Raw genomic sequence first — 19,369 nt, 5'->3', positions numbered from 1 at the left:
CTGGATGGTTGTATGAATCAGGCTCATTAGCTACCTAATTTCCAGAACTTCTTTCTTCAATAAAATTGCTTGCACTCTATCAGTAACCCACGCAGGGGGTCCATGGCACCATTCACACACAAAAGCTACCATAGAGACACCTAAATTTTCAAAAGTAGAGGGGTCCATGGCTTGGCTTTTAAAAACAGGGGATCCGCAGTGCATAGCTAACTGGGAACCACTGCACTATATTATTTTCTCTTCAACATTTCTGATTTTATTAGAAAATGTTAGACATAGATCAATTCCACAAAAACTAATGAAATTACTGTCTCCTGCTATCTACAACAAAACATAAAAGTACAATCCATACTGTGTTCAATGGGACTTGTACAGGATTGCATATTCCCAAAACAGCCGTGCTAAACACAAAGGAACAAGAATCAGCCTTAGGTAATTCCAAAAACTATTCAAATGAGCTTTTACAGTGTATAGTTAGGCGAGTGGTACCTACCAGCCACCACCCCAAGTACTAGTTCATGCACTGTTATGCCAAGAAGCATCAGTAAATGAGTGGTGCCTATTTCCTAAGCAGCCCTCTTTAGGTTATCAACACTTACCTACAAAACACCTGGCTATAAGAAATAAAAACCTGCCTTAGAGGCTATGGCTTATTTTTGTCTTCTGTGCATTCAGTTCATCCTTTCAATCAACCACATTAAACCACATATATTGTACAGGAAAGAGAAATAACTTTCCCATCTACCCCAATCATGGTTTATCCAAATGTATGATTTGGACATTTGTACAAAAACAGAGAGCTTCCTATAATTATGAATAAGCATATCTATGCAAGATATGTTGCTTTCCACAAAATAAGAGCAGTATTAAAATCCCATTCCAAATAGCATTTATAGTGCCAATAAAGACTCAACAGCATTGTGTTCAGTAGTTGTTGGACCATTTCTGAAACACCAGATATAAAAAAACATAATCATATCAAGTCAGTTTAAAAAAATCTTAAGGAAACAAGTGAACATTTACCAGTAATGAATGGCTCAATAGTCCAGAATCTTCTTTTGTCAAACTATTTGCTGCATATTCCAGAGCATTGTTTTCTCCTTGATGTTTGCAAATATATGAACAGTTTCTCTCAATAACTGTACGAATACCTTTAAATAAAATCACGCTAGTAGTGCAACCCATTCCAGAAACAATTCAGCTTGCATTTCTTGCTAAATGATCTCTTCAGAGACTAATTCCTTTGCTTCATAAGCACAGTCTTCTTTACCAAGTCCAGCTAGTAGCTATTCAGATTAAATACCATCAGTGACCGTATTGTAAGCTTGCTTAGCTGAGTGCTAAAAATCCTGTGGTTTCAGCAAGAGCCACACCTCATAATATAACCCTCTCTCAAAGAGAATGCTCTCTCAAATGCTATTAATACAATACACTGAAACATAATATTGTTAAAGAAATTGCCTCAATTCCATTTGTCAAATATCCTCAAATCTTATTAAAGCAAAGATGATGCTGCAGCTTCTACCGTCAGGCACAAAGAATTCTCATCTGCTGCAAGAAAAGGCTAGCCCAGAATGCTTAGCTTCAAATTCAACGTTTCTTTGCTTGACCTAAATATTGCAGGGTGGGGGAGTACTGCATTGGGTGGGGGAACTGACAGGGAACCATATCCCTTTCACAAAAATCAAAATTCAGGAGAATTGTCCCACCTACTGCTGCTATGGAAACACTTTAACACATATTAATGTGCAAGCCTATTTCAAATCACTTTATTACACGCTTGTACTGTGAGTAGAAAACCACCAGGGAGCAGAAGATTTTGTTCTGTCATTTTTGGTTTTTCCCCTTGTCCAAACAAAGAGGACACACCTTGTTATTTTAACTGGGGACACACACAAACAAAAAATATATACTAAACTCTATTATCTGGTCATAAGCCCTACTAAATTCCATGTGACTTAAGGTAGACAAGTATAGGAATGTGCTGTAAACTTGCAATCCTATGTGCTCTCAGAATGGAGCAAACATATTTAACACTTCTGAATAAAACTGTATTTGAAAGTAACTCACAGTGAATACAGAAAACAAGAGTATGAGGTGTGTTCAACTAAGACCCATTTATACAAATGAGCATGTCCACATTAGTGCCATTAAGTTCAATGGATCTACTCTAATTAAAACTTAATTGAATACCACCCTATGGGAGGAATTCATCACCATGCTGAAACAAACATTCTGTTAGCGTACATTGCTACTTGCCTAATGGAGCAATCTTCACTCTACTCTTCCCATGCACTGTTCTCAGGCCTCTACCAACACCCCCAAGCCAACAGGGCGTAGCAGGGAGAGGGATGGGGAAGAAACATTGCACTAGTGTACGTTATTATGAGGGCTTCTGCTAGCAGGACCAGTTAGCCGAATCCAATCCCATATGTTTAATATCAGAATTGAAGTCTGAATTTAAATTTAAAATATTATTGCGGAAGTCGCACGCCGGCAGCGGGAGGCCCCATTAGCGAAAGCGCACCTCAGATTAAGAACGGTTTCGGGTTAAGGACGGACCTCCAGAATGAATTAAGTTCGTAACTGGAGTTACCACTGTACAAAGAAGGGTTGATGAGGGCTATGGCCTTGGGACAAGAGAACTGTCCTGAGGAGAATTCTGAGGACCAGAGAGAGGTTTGGAGGGCCACATTCAGCCTCTGGGGCTGAAGTTCCCCTCCCTGATATCAAAACAGATATTTTTTCTGTTTCCAAGGTTGGAGTCAGGGTTATGTTGGTTCCCCCAGATGAGAGGCAGGAAGGAAAAGGAGGGATCCCAGGTGAGAGATGGGCTGGGCTGCTACCTTCTGTAGCTTGTGGGGCTGAGAATTGCCTTTAGGAGAGAACTCGGTATTCCACTCGTTCTGCTTGTATTATGAAAATCTTTAATAAAAAAAAATATTTTTTAAAAAAGATATTTCCTGTTTCTTATATTCATGTATGTTGCATCTGTGCTTATTTTTTGGAACCTGGCCCATGCAGTATCATTTTCTAGCTTCCTGTCCCCAGTTTCTTTGTCTTTGAGGGAGCCTTTTAAAATTTGTTAGCATATGCATTAAAATTGGTGAAAGGGCTATTGACTTCTACCCATTAATGATGTGCTGGGAGGCCACTGCACCCAGCCCAGCTGCAAGAATGCTGCTTGGAAGCATCCTCACTCGGTGTCACCTAGCCGAGAGGGGCAGCAGTTTGACCCAGGAGTGGAATTTCTAGGTGCAGACCAACTGCTCGTCGGGAATGAGGGCTGGGTTAAATAGAGGGTTAAGACCGTGGGTAGGCGTGAGGCACAGAGGGTGGTCTTCACTCTCCGCACTCACCCAGCTGCACACCGAGGATCTCTGTGGGGTTCAGGCACCCCTCTTTGTTGTGCACCTAGGGCAATGCCCCCCCCACACCATGCCAGTGGACAGACTACCACCAACACATAACTCTAGTGCCTAAAAGTCTGCACTGGCTGCGCCTGTGTTACTTGGCAAAGTAAGGGGAGTGGGTGGCACTGTGGTCTAAACCACTGAGCTTCTTGAACTTGCCAATTAGAAGGTCGGCAGTTCAAACCCACACAATAGGGTGAGCTCCTGTTGCTCTGTCCCAGCCCCTGTCAACCTAGCAGTTCGGAAGCATACCAGTGCAAGTAGATAAATAGGTATTGCTGCAGCAGGAAGGTAAGCGGCGTTTCTGTGTGCTCTGGCACTCATCACAGTGTCCCGTTGCCCTAGAAGCAGCCTAGTCATGCTGGCCACATGACTTGGAAAACTGTCTGTGGACAAACAGTGGCTCCCTCAGCCTGAAGTGAGATGAGTGCCGCACTCCATAGTTGCCTTCGACTGGACTTAACTGTCCAGTCCTCAGACTTCATCTTTTTACCTACTTGGCAAAGTTCAAGTTTCTTGTATTAATTTACAATACCCTTGACAACTTGGGCCCAAATACCTTAAGGACTGCAGAATTCCTCACATTCCTGCTTAACAATTGAGCTTTTGTGATGGGGGAGTCTCTGTTAGAGGTTACCAATACATAGATAGATAAATCACTGTGGTCAAGCTATCCCTGTCCAAGAACAGCTATACAGTGGTACCTTGGGATGCGAACGGGATCCGTTCGGGAGCCCCGTTCACATCCTGAACAAAACGTAAGACGCGACAGCACGTCTGCACGTGCACGAGTTGCGTTTCGCCGCTTCCGCACATGGGTGTGACGTCATTTTGACCGTCTGCGCATGCGCGAGTGGCGAGACCCGGAAATAACACACTCTGTTACTTCCGGGTCGCCGCAGAGCGCAACCTGAAAGCGGTCAACCTGAAGCGTATTTATCCCAAGGTATGACTGTAGTTGGCATACCAGCCATAGCTGATCAAAGGCACTCCTAGCCTCTGAGGCTACTTGAGCCTCAAGTGAGAGAGATGGAGCCTGCAGCACTCCCAAACAACAAACCTGTTCATTCAGAGCAAGTGCAACCCTACCCAGAGCATCAGTTTGTATTCCCTTCTCTGTCTATTAATTATTACAGCCACTCCAAGCAGGCGTTTCTTCTTACATTGCTTGATAAGAGCCTAGAAATTGGAAATATTTTTTTCCAGCCTTTAGAGTAAGCACTAGAGACAACTGCTTATACTCAGTTGATCTTAATTTGTTTGTACATAAGATCAAGGAGTACATAAGATCAAGGATAAGCATTTTTCTTCTATAGTGTATAAGTTATGCTGTTAGAGTGTTTATTTTAAAACAAAGGTAAGTGTGGTTGCTGACCTTGAGCCAGACATCCTGGAGATTGAAGTCAAATGGGCCTTAGAAAGCACTGCTAATAACAAGGCCAGTGGAAGTGATGATATTCCAGCTGAACTATTTAAAATTTTAAAAGATGATGCTGTTAAGGTGCTACACTCAATATGCCAGCAAGTTTGGAAAACTCAGCAGTGGCCAGAGGATTGCAGAAGATCAGTCTTCATCCCAATCCCAAAAAAGGGCAGTGCCAAAGAATGCTCCAACTACCTCACAATTACACTCATTTCACACGCTAGAAAGGTTATGCTTAAAAATCTACAGGCTTAAGCAGTATGTGGACCGAGAACTCCCAGAAGTGCAAGCTGGATTTCGAAGGGACAGAGGAACCAGAGACCAAATTTCAAACATGGACTGGATTATGGAGAAAGCTAGAGAGTTCCAGAAAAACATCTACTTCTGCTTCATTGACTACACAAAAGCATTTGATTGTGTTGACCACAGCAAACTACGGCAACTTCTTAAAGAAACGGGAGTGCCTGATCACCTCATCTGTCTCCTGAGAAATCTCGGTGTGGGCAAGAAGCTACAGTTAGAACTGAATATGGAAGAACTGATTGGCTCAAAATTGGGAAAGGAGTATGACAAGGCTGTATATTATCTCCCTGCTTATTTAACTTATATGCAGAATTCATCATGTGAAAGGCTGGGCTGGATGAATCCCAAGCCGGAATTAAGATCACCGGAAGAAATATCAACAACCTCAGATATGCAGATGACACAACCTTGATGGCAGAAAGTGAGGAGGATTTAAAGAACCTTTTAATGAGGGTGAAAGAAGAGAGCGCAAAATATGGTCTGAAACTCAACATCAAAAAAACTAACATCATGGCCACTGGTCCCATCACCTCCTGGCAAATAGGAAGGGGAAGAAATGGAGGCAGTGAGAGATTTTACTTTCTTGGATTCCAAGAAAAAGCGATGACAAACCTAGACAGCATCTTAAAAAGCAAAGACACCACCTAGCCGACAAAGGTCCGTATAGTTAAAGCTATGGTTTTCCCAGTAGTGATGTATGGAAGTGAGAGCTGGACCATAAAGAAGGCTGATCGCCGAAGAATTGATGCTTTTGAATTATGGTGCTGGAGGAGACTCTTGAGAGTCCCATGGACTGCAAGAAGATCAAACCTATCTATTCTTAAGGAAATCGGCCCTGGGTGCTCACTGGAAGGACAGATCCTGAAGCTGAGGCTCCAATACTTTGGCCACCTCATGAGAAGACTCCCTGAAAAAGACCCTGATGTTGGGAAAGATTGAGGGCACAAGGAGAAGGGGATGATGGAGGGCAAGATGGTTGGATAGTGTTCTCGAAGCTACCAGCATGAGTTTGACCAAACTGCGGGAGGCAGTTGAAGACAGGAGTGCCTGGCGTGCTCTGGCCATGGGGTCATGAAGAGTTGGACACGACTAAACAACAACAAGCAGCTTCTTGATTTGAATACTACTAGAAATATTTTGGTTTATTATCCAAGCTTAAAAATGTTACAGCTATGACTTGAAAAATATGTTTCTCACTGGTGATAAACAAATATTTCATATAAAACCCAAAAGAATACAATTTGTCTTCAAATATAGTTTTTTGAAGTATGATGCATCTTATTTAAAATGCTTTCATATTACTCCATCTAGTGGTTGGAGTACATACATTTAAAGTCATGTGCAGTACTATTCTATGCATGTTACTTCAAAACATTACAGTGAATTCACTGTTGCTCAGTCCAGTGGGGCATTTTCTCAACACTATATTAAAAATACAGTATTTTAAAAATCAACAAGCTGTATTGGTCAGGAACATGGAAGTGAATTCACACAATACAAAATAAATCTTCAATGCTTCAGCTACTAAAATGTTCAAGTGCAAATTAATTATAAATCTTTGATTTAAGAATATTGTTCCTTTTCTCTCATTATAAAGTACACTGTTGCCCCAAATTTCAATGGTTGAGGAAATCCTGAGGTTAATTAAAATGACCTAATAGTAAAGAGGTTGTTGTTGTTGTTTAGTCGTTTAGTCGTGTCCGACTCTTTGTGACCCTATGGACCAGAGCATGCCAGGCACTCCTGTCTGTCACTGCCTCCCGCAGTTTGTCAAGCTCATGTTAATAGCTTCGAGAACACTGTCCAACCATCTCATCCTCTGTCGTCCCCTTCTCCTTGTGCCCTCCGTCTTTCCCAACATCAGGGTCTTTTCCAGGGAGTCTTCTCATGAGAAGAGGTACATTATTCATATAAAGCATATTTTCAATTTAGATAAAAGTTATTTTAGGGGCTTGGTAAATTGCAATGTGTCGATGAAAGCAGCCATATATTTTTGTCTATTACAACCAATCTATGTTCTAGGGTTAGATGGCAACATAGATGTATCAAGGATAGATACCACTGAATACATTTACCGGTAACTCTAAATATACTACTCTGTGAAGCCTGGACATACAAGCCTGGACACTGCTCTCAAGTTGACAGTAATTCCTGTTAACTACTGGGCAGGCACTAGCCCTCAACCAACCAGGACTGGAAGATTAAAGGAAATACAGTGGTGCCTCGCAAGACAAAAAACTCGCTAGACGAAAGGGTTTTGCGTTTTTTGAGTCGCTCCGCAAGACAAATTTCCCTATGGGCTTGCTTCGCAAGACGAAACGTCTTGCGAGTTCTTGCGAGTTTGTTTCCTTTTTCTTAAAGCCGCTAAGCCGTTAATAGCCGCTAAGCCGCTAATAGCCGTGCTTCGCAAGATGAAAAAACCGCAAGACGAAAAAACCGCAAGACGAAGAGACTCGTGGAACGGATTAATTTCGTCTTGCGAGGCACCACTGTAAGCAGCCCATCACTAGCTTCCGTTCAAGTCTTGGACTGGGAGAAGGGGCCTAGAGTGGCCAATGGGTCTCCGAGGACGCAGTGCCTTCTCCTCTAAGGATCATTTGGTGAGTAAGAGGAGGACCTTTTTACCACCAAAAGATCTGAGGGAAGGAGAGAAACATGCTTCTTAAAGCTCAAATTCCTACTCAGTATTCTGTGAATTTTCATGAGCTCTAATTAATCCTCAACTAATGACAAAACAAACGATGTGTAACTGGTTTAAGTCAGTAGGGTGGAATTCAAATTTACAGGCATGCTCTCTCAATTTTTTCTGCTGCTGATCTTGCCGAAAGGCATTAAACTGTAGGTAAAACCAAACAACTTCTGAAAAAAAATGTTCAACAAGTTTCTACTGGAATAAGGAATGCAGAATTCCTCATCAAATTTTACCAATCAAGTGGGCACCAAGGTATACTGAAAAAATGCTTAGTGAATCTACAGGTAAAGGACTTGAAGCAGAATACCCCTGCAGTGGCTGAAAAACAGATATAGCTCTAGTAGAATTTTCAAATAAAATCTGATGGGGGACTTAATCATCAAAAATTTCAAGCCTAACTTCAAATCTCATTTAGCCATGCTATCAGTTCATATATTCCAGCGATGGGTGCTCTCTATAAGGATTAGGTTAAATTGTGTGTGTGTGTGTGTGTGTGTGTGTGTGTATAAATAATCCAACAATTTTGCTGACTAATTCTTAATCCATTTCCAAAACATTTTACAAGTTAACACTACAGAAAAGTTAGAGTTTATCCACTCAATCCACATACATGGAGCTGATTCCAATTGTGGTTTATAGGGCAAGCACAAACAAGCAATAAGTCTATTTATATTGCCATTCAATTGTATTCCTGGAAAAAAATACAAAAAGTGCACCCCAAAAAGTATAAAACATAAGAACAGCATAAAACAGCAGGATTAAAACCGTATCTAAAAAGCTCAGTCTCTGCTTGGTGCCAAAACGACAATAGGTTGGCACATGGCAAACCTCTCTAGGCATAGGAAACTGTGGTCTGATCAAACCACAAAGCAATTTATTGAAGCAAGGGAAGGCACATGTGAGCATAAGGTTAATTCCCATAGCACCAAATCATTTTTTGTATTGTCTGGCCTGAGCCGTAGAATTGAATCAGGAGTCTGATTAAGAGAAGGATCTTAGATATGTCCATAAACTAAAACAATTTTTGAATGAAATATATGTTCAAATAGTTCCATTTTGTTAAATTCTCATCACTGTACATGGGCTGCAAAAATTCAAAGAGTATTCACATGAGATTCACTGAGGTAAAGTAGCTAGTGATAAATCTCATGAACCAAACTGACAGCCCCAGGATTATAATGGCATTTTATCCTGCCGCTCCTAGATTACAGAATAATCCTCTGGAATTCAAAAGAAAAAAAATATGTATGAACACAAATAGATTAGGGTCTATCATAGCTCTGGCTCTCAAAGCATATTTTAAGTGTGTACTTAAACAACAAAAACAATAATTTCAAATATATCTCTTATAATTTGAACTTTTGAAGCTACATAGTTCCCCTAGAATGGGCGCCTTTCATTTAAGAGACAAGTTGTTCTAATAAGCAATAAACATGTTCTCTGATCCCACATATCGTATCCTCATATCTTAGGCTTTACAGTTCCAATCTTCGTATTTCCAGGTGAGGGAAATAATGACTCTCCCCTGCTTCCCCTACATTATTTCATTTGAGTTAGAGAAAGGCATTAGTAAAAAGTCATACTAAGGACTCAGCTATACAGCTGCAAATAAAACGTTTTAAGTGTGCTGTAAAGTGCATTATACAAATGGGACACTAGAGGGCAATTATGAGTTATGGCAAATTCAATATGTTTTTCAAAACATTAAAAAATAGCATTTTTCACAACGTTTTTTATAAGTGTCTAGATTCCACCTATATACAAAGGAGAGAGAATAAAGATGATAGACCAAGGATGAAGAAAAGGACACAAGACTGGAGGCAAACAGGCAGTGGGGCAAATTATTATTTAGTGATACACAAAAGAAATAAGAGGTGGTGAACCCAATATTTATGAATTAAACTGCACAGGACTATGCTCTCTCACAGGATGGTTCTATTTTAATATTATTAAATATTTAGATTTTTCAAGCAGAGCATATCTACAAGGAGAATGCTTTAATTATGATTAGATACTCTGCTGTTTTAACTTTTGGTTAAAGATTGTGCTCAACTTAAAATAAATTTTGCCAGAGGTTGATTATCAGAATTAATGGTTTAGCATTTCAAAGCATATGTTAAAATTTGACATACCACAAATTTCAGCAAGCGATGCCCCAAAAACTCCAAACAAGAGGATAAAAGGATTGGGCTGAAAGACCAAGGGTAAGTGTGAGCAAAAGGAGATGAAGTTCTAAGTGATCATTATAACAGACTGAAGTACATGTTTACTTTTTATAGCCAAAGTGGCAAGCCAACAGTCTGTGGGGTTGATCAGATCCATCAAGTGGCCGGCCAAGCTTCTAGCCATCGGTAAAAAGTCAATTTTGCATACAGAAAGTCCCAGGTTCAATCCCTGGCATCTTCAGGTAGGGGCAGAAGACAACCCTGTCTGAAATCCTGGAAACCACTACCTGTCAGTGTAGACAATACTTACTTAGACAAACCAATGGTCGAACTCAGTGCTAGGTACCTTCCGATGCAAGTTTTGTCTAAGCATCTGGTGGGCCACTGCTTTTCAAAACAAATGGGGAAGGATAGGAAAATTGGGGGAGTCCTTCATTTCCCCCCTCTTTTTTCAGGCATTCACATCTCTAGATACCACTATTCCCACCTTCTGCTTGATTTGATGGCAGCTAGGATGCAGCTGTACCCTGGCAACTCCATCTGCCAAATCAGGCATGTGCTGCATTTGCCAGGACTTCCTTCACTTCTTTGCACCCACAGAATTCCTGACACGCATTGTTTCCCATTTAAAATGGGGTCTTAGAAACTTGATAGTTTTAGAAATACACAATGCATTTCCACTGAAGGGCAGACTCCCACAATATCTCTGATTATATTATATAATCTAAAAGACAAAAATGAAAATTTAAACGCATATATGATGTATTTGATGACCAGAAAAACACTTAACAATTGAAGCACCTGTAGTTTTAAAAAGCAAACTTTCTAAAACTGCTGTTAACTCAACAATTTTTATAGAATTTTTCTGCAATTTGCTCAAATTACACTACTAATGAAAGCAAATTCCCATGTCAAATGTCATATTGATAGGAAAAACCATCTTATCTTCACAACAAAGACCTTTCAGGGTTTATAATGACTGAATGTTTAAAAAGCAAGTCCCTTTAAAACTATGGAATCACTATAGTTCCATAATGAATGCCTCTACCAGTTCACAAAGCTTTTTCACATGCAGTTATTATTGGTTAATATAAGCATATGGACTTTGAAGACAGGCTGTCAGGCAAGCAGGGATGTACGGAGGGGGGATACGGAGGGTGTGGTCCGCTCCAGGTGTCACTCTGACAGGGGGGTGACAAAATGGCGGGTGGCACTTGTCACCGTTGGGCCTGCAGCGTTCACGAGCCACATGTCTCGGTGCCTGCAGGCTCTGTGCTGTCCACCCGCTTCCTCCCCACTGTGCACCCATCCCTATGGGCGGTTCGCCCTGCCCCTGGGCACGCTGCCCCAGGTGCCCGAGAGCCTTCCTCCACTACTGCAGGTAAGGGTTTGGTAAGCACTGACAATCTGCTGATTGTTGGTACTTGCAAAGGAACAGGACTGATTGACAATGCCTGCAAATGTTGCTTTGCCACAGGTATGGGGCCCGTGAGCACCGTTTAGCAAAAGCAGCAAACAGGGAACTTACTGGGCCCGATTAGGCCAGTGCGCTGGAGGTTGCCCAATGCCAGATAAAGAAAACATGAGTGACTCACATCAACAGATGTGAGGGTTTATGGCTTTAATTCCTCCCCCCTAATTTTCTGAAAACTTTTAATTGTATTGTTTAACTACTCTGTTGTTTGCTGCCCTGGGCCCTTCAGGAACAAGAATGGAATCTACATTTAGTAGCAGTAGTGGTGGTGGTGGTAGTAGTAGTAGTAGTGTAATAGGAGCAGCTTTGGAAGATAGAGGTGAGGGGGAGTATTAGTATGAATCAATAATTAAAATAATGTTAGTGAATGGATAAGAGACCAGAACAAATCATAACTGAAAGCAAAGAGCTTTCCCTCACTAATATAGTGCTCATTATCATATATGTATGACCTAATTGCAAGAAAACACTTCCAGGGCTCTCAGCATAGAGATTCAGGTTTCCCCAAGGCCCCACTGAGCACCTGGTGATACAATGCTGTTAGGTTAGGAAACCCTGGAATGAAGCATCACCACACCCCCAAAGCTTCAAAGTGGTCTAATAAAGTATAACAAACCATGACTCAGGATGAGATCTAGATTTGATATCCTGGATTATTAAAAAAAAAAAAATCTGGTCTGCAGAAACCACTGTTTACAGTGTTTGTAAGAAGCAACAAACTACTGTTTGTTCCTAATGATGGCAGAAACTATAAATCTCCCCCCTCCAATATATAGGGGAATATAGTTGTACAGGCCAGAGGTTTGTGCCAGCTCTCATGTGTCTGTTAATAGTTTGTTATTTCTGAACCTATGCACTGTTAAGATTCTTCTTAAGGGCCTTGATGAGGAAGAGATTCATTTTTCAAGGACCTTGAGGATGACAGACAAGAAGATACTACCAGTATTGCAATCAAAATCAGGGGAACCAATTATTCTTCAGTAGGCAATACTTTGCCAACAGACCAAGCAGAACAAATATGTACAAACATGAGAGACAAAAGATGATAACAAGGATCCAGATGATAGCACTATATCCAAGGAAGATCAAAAACAGATTTGAAATAAATGATTTCCAAAAAAGCAGACTGACGTCTTTAGTAGAACCAGATTGAGTGACGGTGATTTAATTTTTTCACCAGGCTTCAACTAGCTTAGGTGGGCACCAGCACGAAAAAAAAGAGTATTTTCTAACACAGAGCATATTTCTCAGATCCAAGTTGACTAGTACCTCTGCTGAGAAACAATTTCACTATGGTAGCCAGTTACAGATGGGTAGCCGTGTTGGTCTGCCATAGTCAAAATAAAAAAAATTCTTCCTGTAGCACCTTAAAGACCAACTAAGTTAGTTCTTGGTATAAGCTTTCGTGTGCATGCACACTTCTTCAGATACCTATGGTAGCCAGTAATATACAATAAACAGAAGAACTCAAGCCCAGAACAGCAAGATTTTAGAACATATTAACTACTTGTGGTATTATTTGTCAACACGTCCATAGTATTTCCAACATATTAAGCAACATTAACTCTAAGAAATATATAGAATAGCACAGAGGGAGGAATACCTCACATAGTAAAGAAAATGCACTATACAGAGTTTTGACATTACAACTGAAAAATATACAATGAAATTTACATACGAGAGGAGAGAAGGTAAAAAGACAGCTAAGAGATCTGTGAAGCAGTGGTCTGTCATATTGCATTGCATAGTAAAGCAATTCCTTTAAAACCTGACCAGTACACTATTTATGGTTCAGCCTTTAACAGCTAAGAGTTATGTGGTAATGGAACAGCTTGTAACAAGATAGAATCTAGCTTCAGCAGTTTTTAAAGGCTGTACATTTTCGTACCTCTATGTTTCTTTGTTTAATCACATTTTATTTCTGATAAACTGGAGTGCAAGTTAGTATGTCAGAAGAACCTTCAAGTCACTGAGAATGAAGTAGTCAACAATGCTGAGAGCAAGAATTTAAAAACATTTCTTGACATATGTCCAGCTCATGGTGGCCATGTTTTCCACAGCACATTGCAGATGTATGGTGAACAGGTTTTTAGACTCTGATACTTTGCCAGCTATAACAATCTTCTAATTATGGCAATGCAATGGCATTTCTGCTTGTGACAATAAAAGTAACATGATTATGGCAATTAATGTGCACAAAAAGTTTCCCCTATCAGCAGGATAGTCATGTGATACATACTAGTCCTCATCACAAATTCAAGTGCCTTAGCAAAGTGAATATACATCACTGAATGAAATGCTAAAGCTCCCTTTCTCCCTCTTTTTACCTATTTGCAGGCAAGACTGGTCTAACTTTTGTTTTACTATACAGCACTTTGTTCTTGTAAATTAATAAACATCCATGGCCAATAACTATATGAAAAATTCTAGGATACTAAAAATATGTTTAAGTGCCAGTCCTGTCAAAAGGTAGAAACAGAATTAGATAGCAGCATCAAATTCTTATGACAATTAATTGTGAATGACTATACCAAGTTATTAATAGCAAATGTCTTAGAATAGTAATATCACACTAAAACCTTGCAACAAATTCAAGGTGAATAATACAGTAGGAATTAGAATAAAGGCTGCCAAAATATAAATTCTATTCTGTGTAGATTATGAAAGATTCCATAACACATATTTTGCTTGAAATAAATTCTATCCTTGCTGTGAATCTTCAGTTTAGCTTACCATATAGCTACAGTATTATACCCAGTGTAAAAGGAGGCAGGGAAGCAACAATTAAGCTGCCAAACTAAACACAAATAGAAACACAATGAATGTGCTCCACTTGCCATTCCAAATAAGACACCAAGAGACAGCAGATCACAAAAAAAATCATAGAACTGAGGACAGTGGCAGTAACAAGAATGCAGTCCAGACTTTCAGACATAACTGGGGATGGGTAAAACTATTTAAACATTAAATCAAACATTCACCCTGATAACAGTGCATGATGAATGTACAGCCACAAGTTTGAATGTTGGGTTTTGTGATCTGATGTGGGGTGGGACTGAACAAATCTTCGAAATTACCCAGAAATGTTTCCCAGCCTTTATTCGTGTGCGGGCAGGCAATATGAAATCCCCCTCCAAAGTTTTCCAGCCACTCATTCATTCATTCATAGATATCGCGGGGAAGGAAGCAAGGGCGGGACTCAATGTGAATGGACGGAAGTTTTCACAGGGAGAGAAAGAAAGGGGGGGGGGTGAGAGAGAGGGAGAAGCGCACGTCTGGAGACAGACGCCGAGGCTAGAAAGGACCACCCTCTCCTTCCCGTTCCTGTGCGCTCAGCATCCCGGTGCAAGGAACGGGAAACAGAAGGGTTTGAGCGACGGGAAATGGGGTCTAAGTATTATATACGCAGGTTGGAATGGAAAACGAAAGGAGGAAAGGCCGGCCGGAAGCAGGCTGTGTCCCCCTTCTCTCCACCCACCCAAGCGCTCCTTTCCCCCCAGCTGATTAGGTTAAGCTGAGCCATGCAAATTCCGACATGCGGATTAGGAGAGAAAAGAGGCAAGAGGGGAGAGGGGAGAGAGAAAGAAAAAGAGAGAGAAATCTCCCCAAGGCGCCCTCTCCTCTTTTTGCTTCTTCTGCCTTGGGCTGCGCTTTCACGCACGCTTTCCTGGGAGGGAAGCACAGTTCCCCCCCCTTTTTAGGGAAAGGGTTTCCTTCCCGAGGAAACGAGCCCAGGATCCGGCCCCTGGATACGCCCTGACTTGGAAGAGGAGGAAACCCCCACGGGGGGAGGGATGCGGAGCGAGTGAGGCTTCCGAGAGGAGACGGAGGATGGCGGGGGGGGGGGTTGTCAGGCCAGGTGGGGAGATGGCGAGGAGGATGAAGTGCCCCAGGAGGTGTGTCCATCTCGGCCAGGTCCATCCGAGGGTGGGGGGGGAAAGGGAGGAGGGAACAGGGCGCCAGGTTCAACGACGCCACCCCCCACTCCCCCATGCGAGAAGTAATGGCGGGGCAAGAAGTGGGCGCGAAGTGGATATCCCTGTCAGGTGTGCGCGTTTCCCACCGCGTCGCCGTCAACTCACCACAAGGACGGAGCCTCGCACCACCTCAGAGACGCTCTGCCGCAACTCGGCGGCCGTGCCGGGCTTGCTCAGCGCCCGCGTGAACTTGCGAGTCTCCGGGGGCCCCAGCGCCGGCTGGAAGGGCATCGTTGCCATGGCCCTCGCTCCTCCCGGCGGCCCTGGCGGAATCCCCGGCCCTCTCAGGGCGCTGCCTGGAGGCTCCTCAGGCGGAGTCCCGTCGCCGCCCCCACCATCCCCTGAACAACGCCGCGCGAGCGAGAGAGCGAGCTGCCGGCCGGCCAGTCAGTGTCGCAGCTGGTCTTGGCTCGCGGCGGCGCCGCTCCTGTCAGGCGGCCCCTCCCTCCGGGCGACGCGCGCACACACACACACCAACGGCGCCCGCTCGCGCCAGCCCCCAAACACTGGCACGCGGGAGAGGGTGGGCGGTCTGGGGTGAAGAGAGCGAAGCGGAGGCGGGTTCGCTTGAGCTGATTGGCGCGGGCGCCGCCGGAGGGGCGTGGCCCGGCTGCTCCCTCCTCGCCCCACAAGGAGCGAAGTTCCCAGCCGCCTCCCCAACCTGCGTGGCCCAGGCGAGGTTCCTCATTGGGCCTCGCGTTACCTGCCCGGCTTGCTCTCCCGCACCACCCTGGCCCCGGCCCCCTTATTGGCTCGGCCTGGGAGGAGGGGCGTGGCTGAGAGGGAACGGAAATCCCATCCCAGAGCGGCGTTTATTTCTCTCCTGGCTTTCTCTAGCGCGGTACTGAGTGCCACCAGGTCATTCATTCCACAGTGGATGGCGGCGGGCGGCTGTGGAAGGGATGCCCTTGGCAGAGCGCTGTGCCTGCTGGTCTTTTTCCTGAAGTGCAATACATACAACTCCCAACCAATGGGCGGCGGTGCGGATGTGTGTGTATAAATACGATTTGCACGTTCTATAAATAAGATTTATTACTTTTAAAGCATTAGCGGTTTTTTTGTATTCCGATCACCTTTGCGTTGCGAGTACTTCCCCCCGATGCAGCTTCAAAGGGCGGCTTCGCGAGGAAGCTCTTTACCGTAAGTGATGCATGTTGCTAGAGAGCTCTAGCATCTGTGCTGGCTCCTTAAAACACTCCAGGAACAGGGCCAGTTGCCGGCTTCAATCCATAATGGCTCAGGCTCTGCTTATTTAAAAGGCCGCCACCTCATTCTGTTCCAAGTCCATAAGCACTCTTCCAGATTTCACCCACAATTTTTTAAATATTCCAGCTACATACTGCCAAATTCCTGTCTCCATATTAGGGAAGTAGATTTGGTAGCGTTTCTACAGGGGTCGGGGGTTCAGCAGTACTTTCATTTAGAATTATTTTTATTTATCAAGGCTGCACAGCCTCAAGTATTACACAATGCTGCAAAGAATAATCAAAGGCAAGGGGAAAGGTAGCCTTTTTAACGCTTTTCATTTTTTAAGTTACGTCACTGTTTTTACACTTGAATGTTACAGCAGGAGCATGTGGGTGTAGCCAGGATTTGGGGGGGCAGAACCAATGTAATTGGTTAGTTAAGTATTTTTATTGTTTTATGCCCATGAGCAGGAGATTGCCTTGAAAAAGCAACATCTGGCAACCTGCCAGTTCCTCATATTCTAGCCTGGCATGGCAAACCCAGCTCAGGGCTATGCAGGTGGTTCTCAGCTGAGTTGTATAGGAGAAAGTGAAACGGCTGGGAACCTGGAAAAGTAGAGGGGGACAACCTGCTTCTCCAGTCCAGAAACTATTGCCACCAGACACATCAGATAGGTTTCACATTCTCTGAAACTCTGTCCAAGAGAATGGCTGTCAGTAGGGCTAGCCCTAATTGACTTTCGAGCTACTGGAATCTACTGTGTTATTGATTCAAATATACATTTTATGTTAGATTCTTTAAAAATCCCCCCAAAATTATATTCACAAGAATAAGGAAATTTCAAAGGGAAAAGGTACTGCGTAAGGGGCTAGAACAATCCTAGACACCTCTTTACACGTCAGTCCTAATTTCATGAGTAACAACGGAACTCTGAGGGTTTATAATGAGTAATATGATGGAGCGAAGTAACTTAGGGCACATATTTTAATACAGTGGTACATTGGTTCTCAAACTTAATCCGTTCCAGAAGTCCGTTCCAAAACCAAGGCACGCTTTCCCATAGAAAGTAATGCAAAAGGGATTCATTTGTTCCAGATTAATTTGTTCCAAACAACCCCTAAAACAGCAATTTAACATGAATTTTACTATCTAACGAGACCATTGATCCATAAAATGAAAGCAATAATTAATGTACTGTACTATAAAATACATAAGACAGTATTGTAGCTGTTAAAAATTAAAATTATTTTTTTTTCTAACCGGCACTGATGATAGCCATTGTTTGGATGGAGGGCTTTTATCCATTTCCACAGTCACACATTCATTCAATCAATCAGTAGCTGAACTGGGCTTCACACAGTCACAATAACAAATTAACCGAAAAAGCCTCAAAAACAAAAATGCAAAATAAATAGCAAAAACAAAAGCGCCAAACTTAATCCATTCTGGAAGTCCGTTTTGACTTCCAAAATGTTCAAAAACCAAGGCACAGCTTCTGATTGGTGCAGGCGCCCCAGAAACAATAGCCAACAACCACATCGGACGTTACGTTCAACTTCCAAAAAAAGTTCCAAACCAGAACACTTATTTCCGGGTTTTCGGCATTTGAGAACCAAGGTACCACTGAATTGGGTAGAGTGTGTAGGATGAACTGGGTGACTTCATAAACCATGGCTAGAGATATGGAATAAAATTCACTAAGGCATGTTTGCAAGTTGTATGTTGAGGAAGAAGTGGGTTTTTTTGTTACCATCTTTATACTCATCTGTCATACTCTGGAGCTGACTGAAGTGGAACACCGGATGAGACAAGACTAGTTAGGGAAGGTTTCATGATGTGCTCTACCCTGCACAGAACACATAGCTTCCATGTTGCTTCATCAAGGAACGAACTGAGGCTCAGCCCTATATAGGGTCAACACAGTTGCCTTCTAATTGTGAGCCCTTCCAGTACTGGAAGCTGCTGCTTTGCTTTAGTATCTGACTGCAGTAAAGAAAGGGAATTTCTGGCTACTCTGACTCTTCCATGGTGTCATCGGGTGGCAGTGCTTCTGGGGTGTGTTCAGCAGACCCTTCCCCTTTTGTTTTGGAGTTTCTCCACTTCATCACCTGAACAGGATTCCTGGTGTTTGACATCATCAACTGGAAATGACAAAGACAGAGGTGGCTCCCCCTCTCAGTGTGTCAGGTTTATTCACAAAACACTCATCACACACTGAAAACAGAAGCGAGATAGTCACAGTGGCAGCAGTATGTAGATCCCTAAAAAGGGCTTTTGAACAGCTAGGGCAATAATATCAGCTTCATCAAGCCCCGATCCATGGAGGCAGCTGACTGGAAGCAGTGGAGGAAAAGCCAGGGGAGAAACAGAGTCAGACCCAGGCTATGTGCTGACAGCAAGAGTGATTTTGCAATTTGGCTGTGGAGCCCAGAGTGAATATACCCTCCTAAATAAAAACTTCAGAGCACTTCCAAAACTGATTGGTTAGAGGAAGGCACGAATTCCTGGGCATCCTTTTGTTCTCTACAGCATAGTAAAACTCTGTTTGTGGCAAGATGGGGCAAGTCCCTACACTGCCAGGATATTCTTTGTTTATTTTGTGGAGAACAGTAGTGTTATTCACTCCTTTGTTAACATTATTAAATTTGTACTGCTGAAAAACTGACCCATCTCCAGAGGGAAATCTTCTTGTAAGGTGGGTAGATTGGATTGGATTGCTCAAGCTATGTCCTGC

General features: G+C 42.8%; 1 protein-coding gene across 16 annotated transcripts in view; it reads right to left on the bottom strand.

Annotated features, from left to right (window-relative positions):
- Positions 1-19,369, bottom strand: part of DOCK9 (dedicator of cytokinesis 9) — a 142,168-nt gene that overhangs the window by 90,634 nt on the left and 32,165 nt on the right. For 5 of the 16 annotated variants that reach the window (XM_082218509.1, XM_082218523.1, XM_082218525.1 and 2 more), the window contains exon 1: positions 1,024-1,531. The exons of 1 other annotated variant lie outside the window; for it this stretch is intronic. In XM_082218509.1, coding sequence (XP_082074635.1) covers positions 1,024-1,185 — 162 coding nt within the window. In that variant the 5' untranslated portion in view covers positions 1,186-1,531. Of the gene's footprint in view, positions 1-1,023; positions 1,532-15,552; positions 15,860-19,369 lie in introns of those variants that run through there. 10 more of the 16 variants (XM_082218516.1, XM_082218520.1, XM_082218511.1 and 7 more) reach the window with 5 other exon arrangements.

Source organism: Podarcis vaucheri, assembly GCF_965113315.1.
Source record: "Podarcis vaucheri genome assembly, chromosome: 4".
NCBI lineage: Eukaryota > Metazoa > Chordata > Lepidosauria > Squamata > Lacertidae > Podarcis > Podarcis vaucheri.
This window is presented reverse-complemented; position numbering and strand designations above follow the sequence as displayed.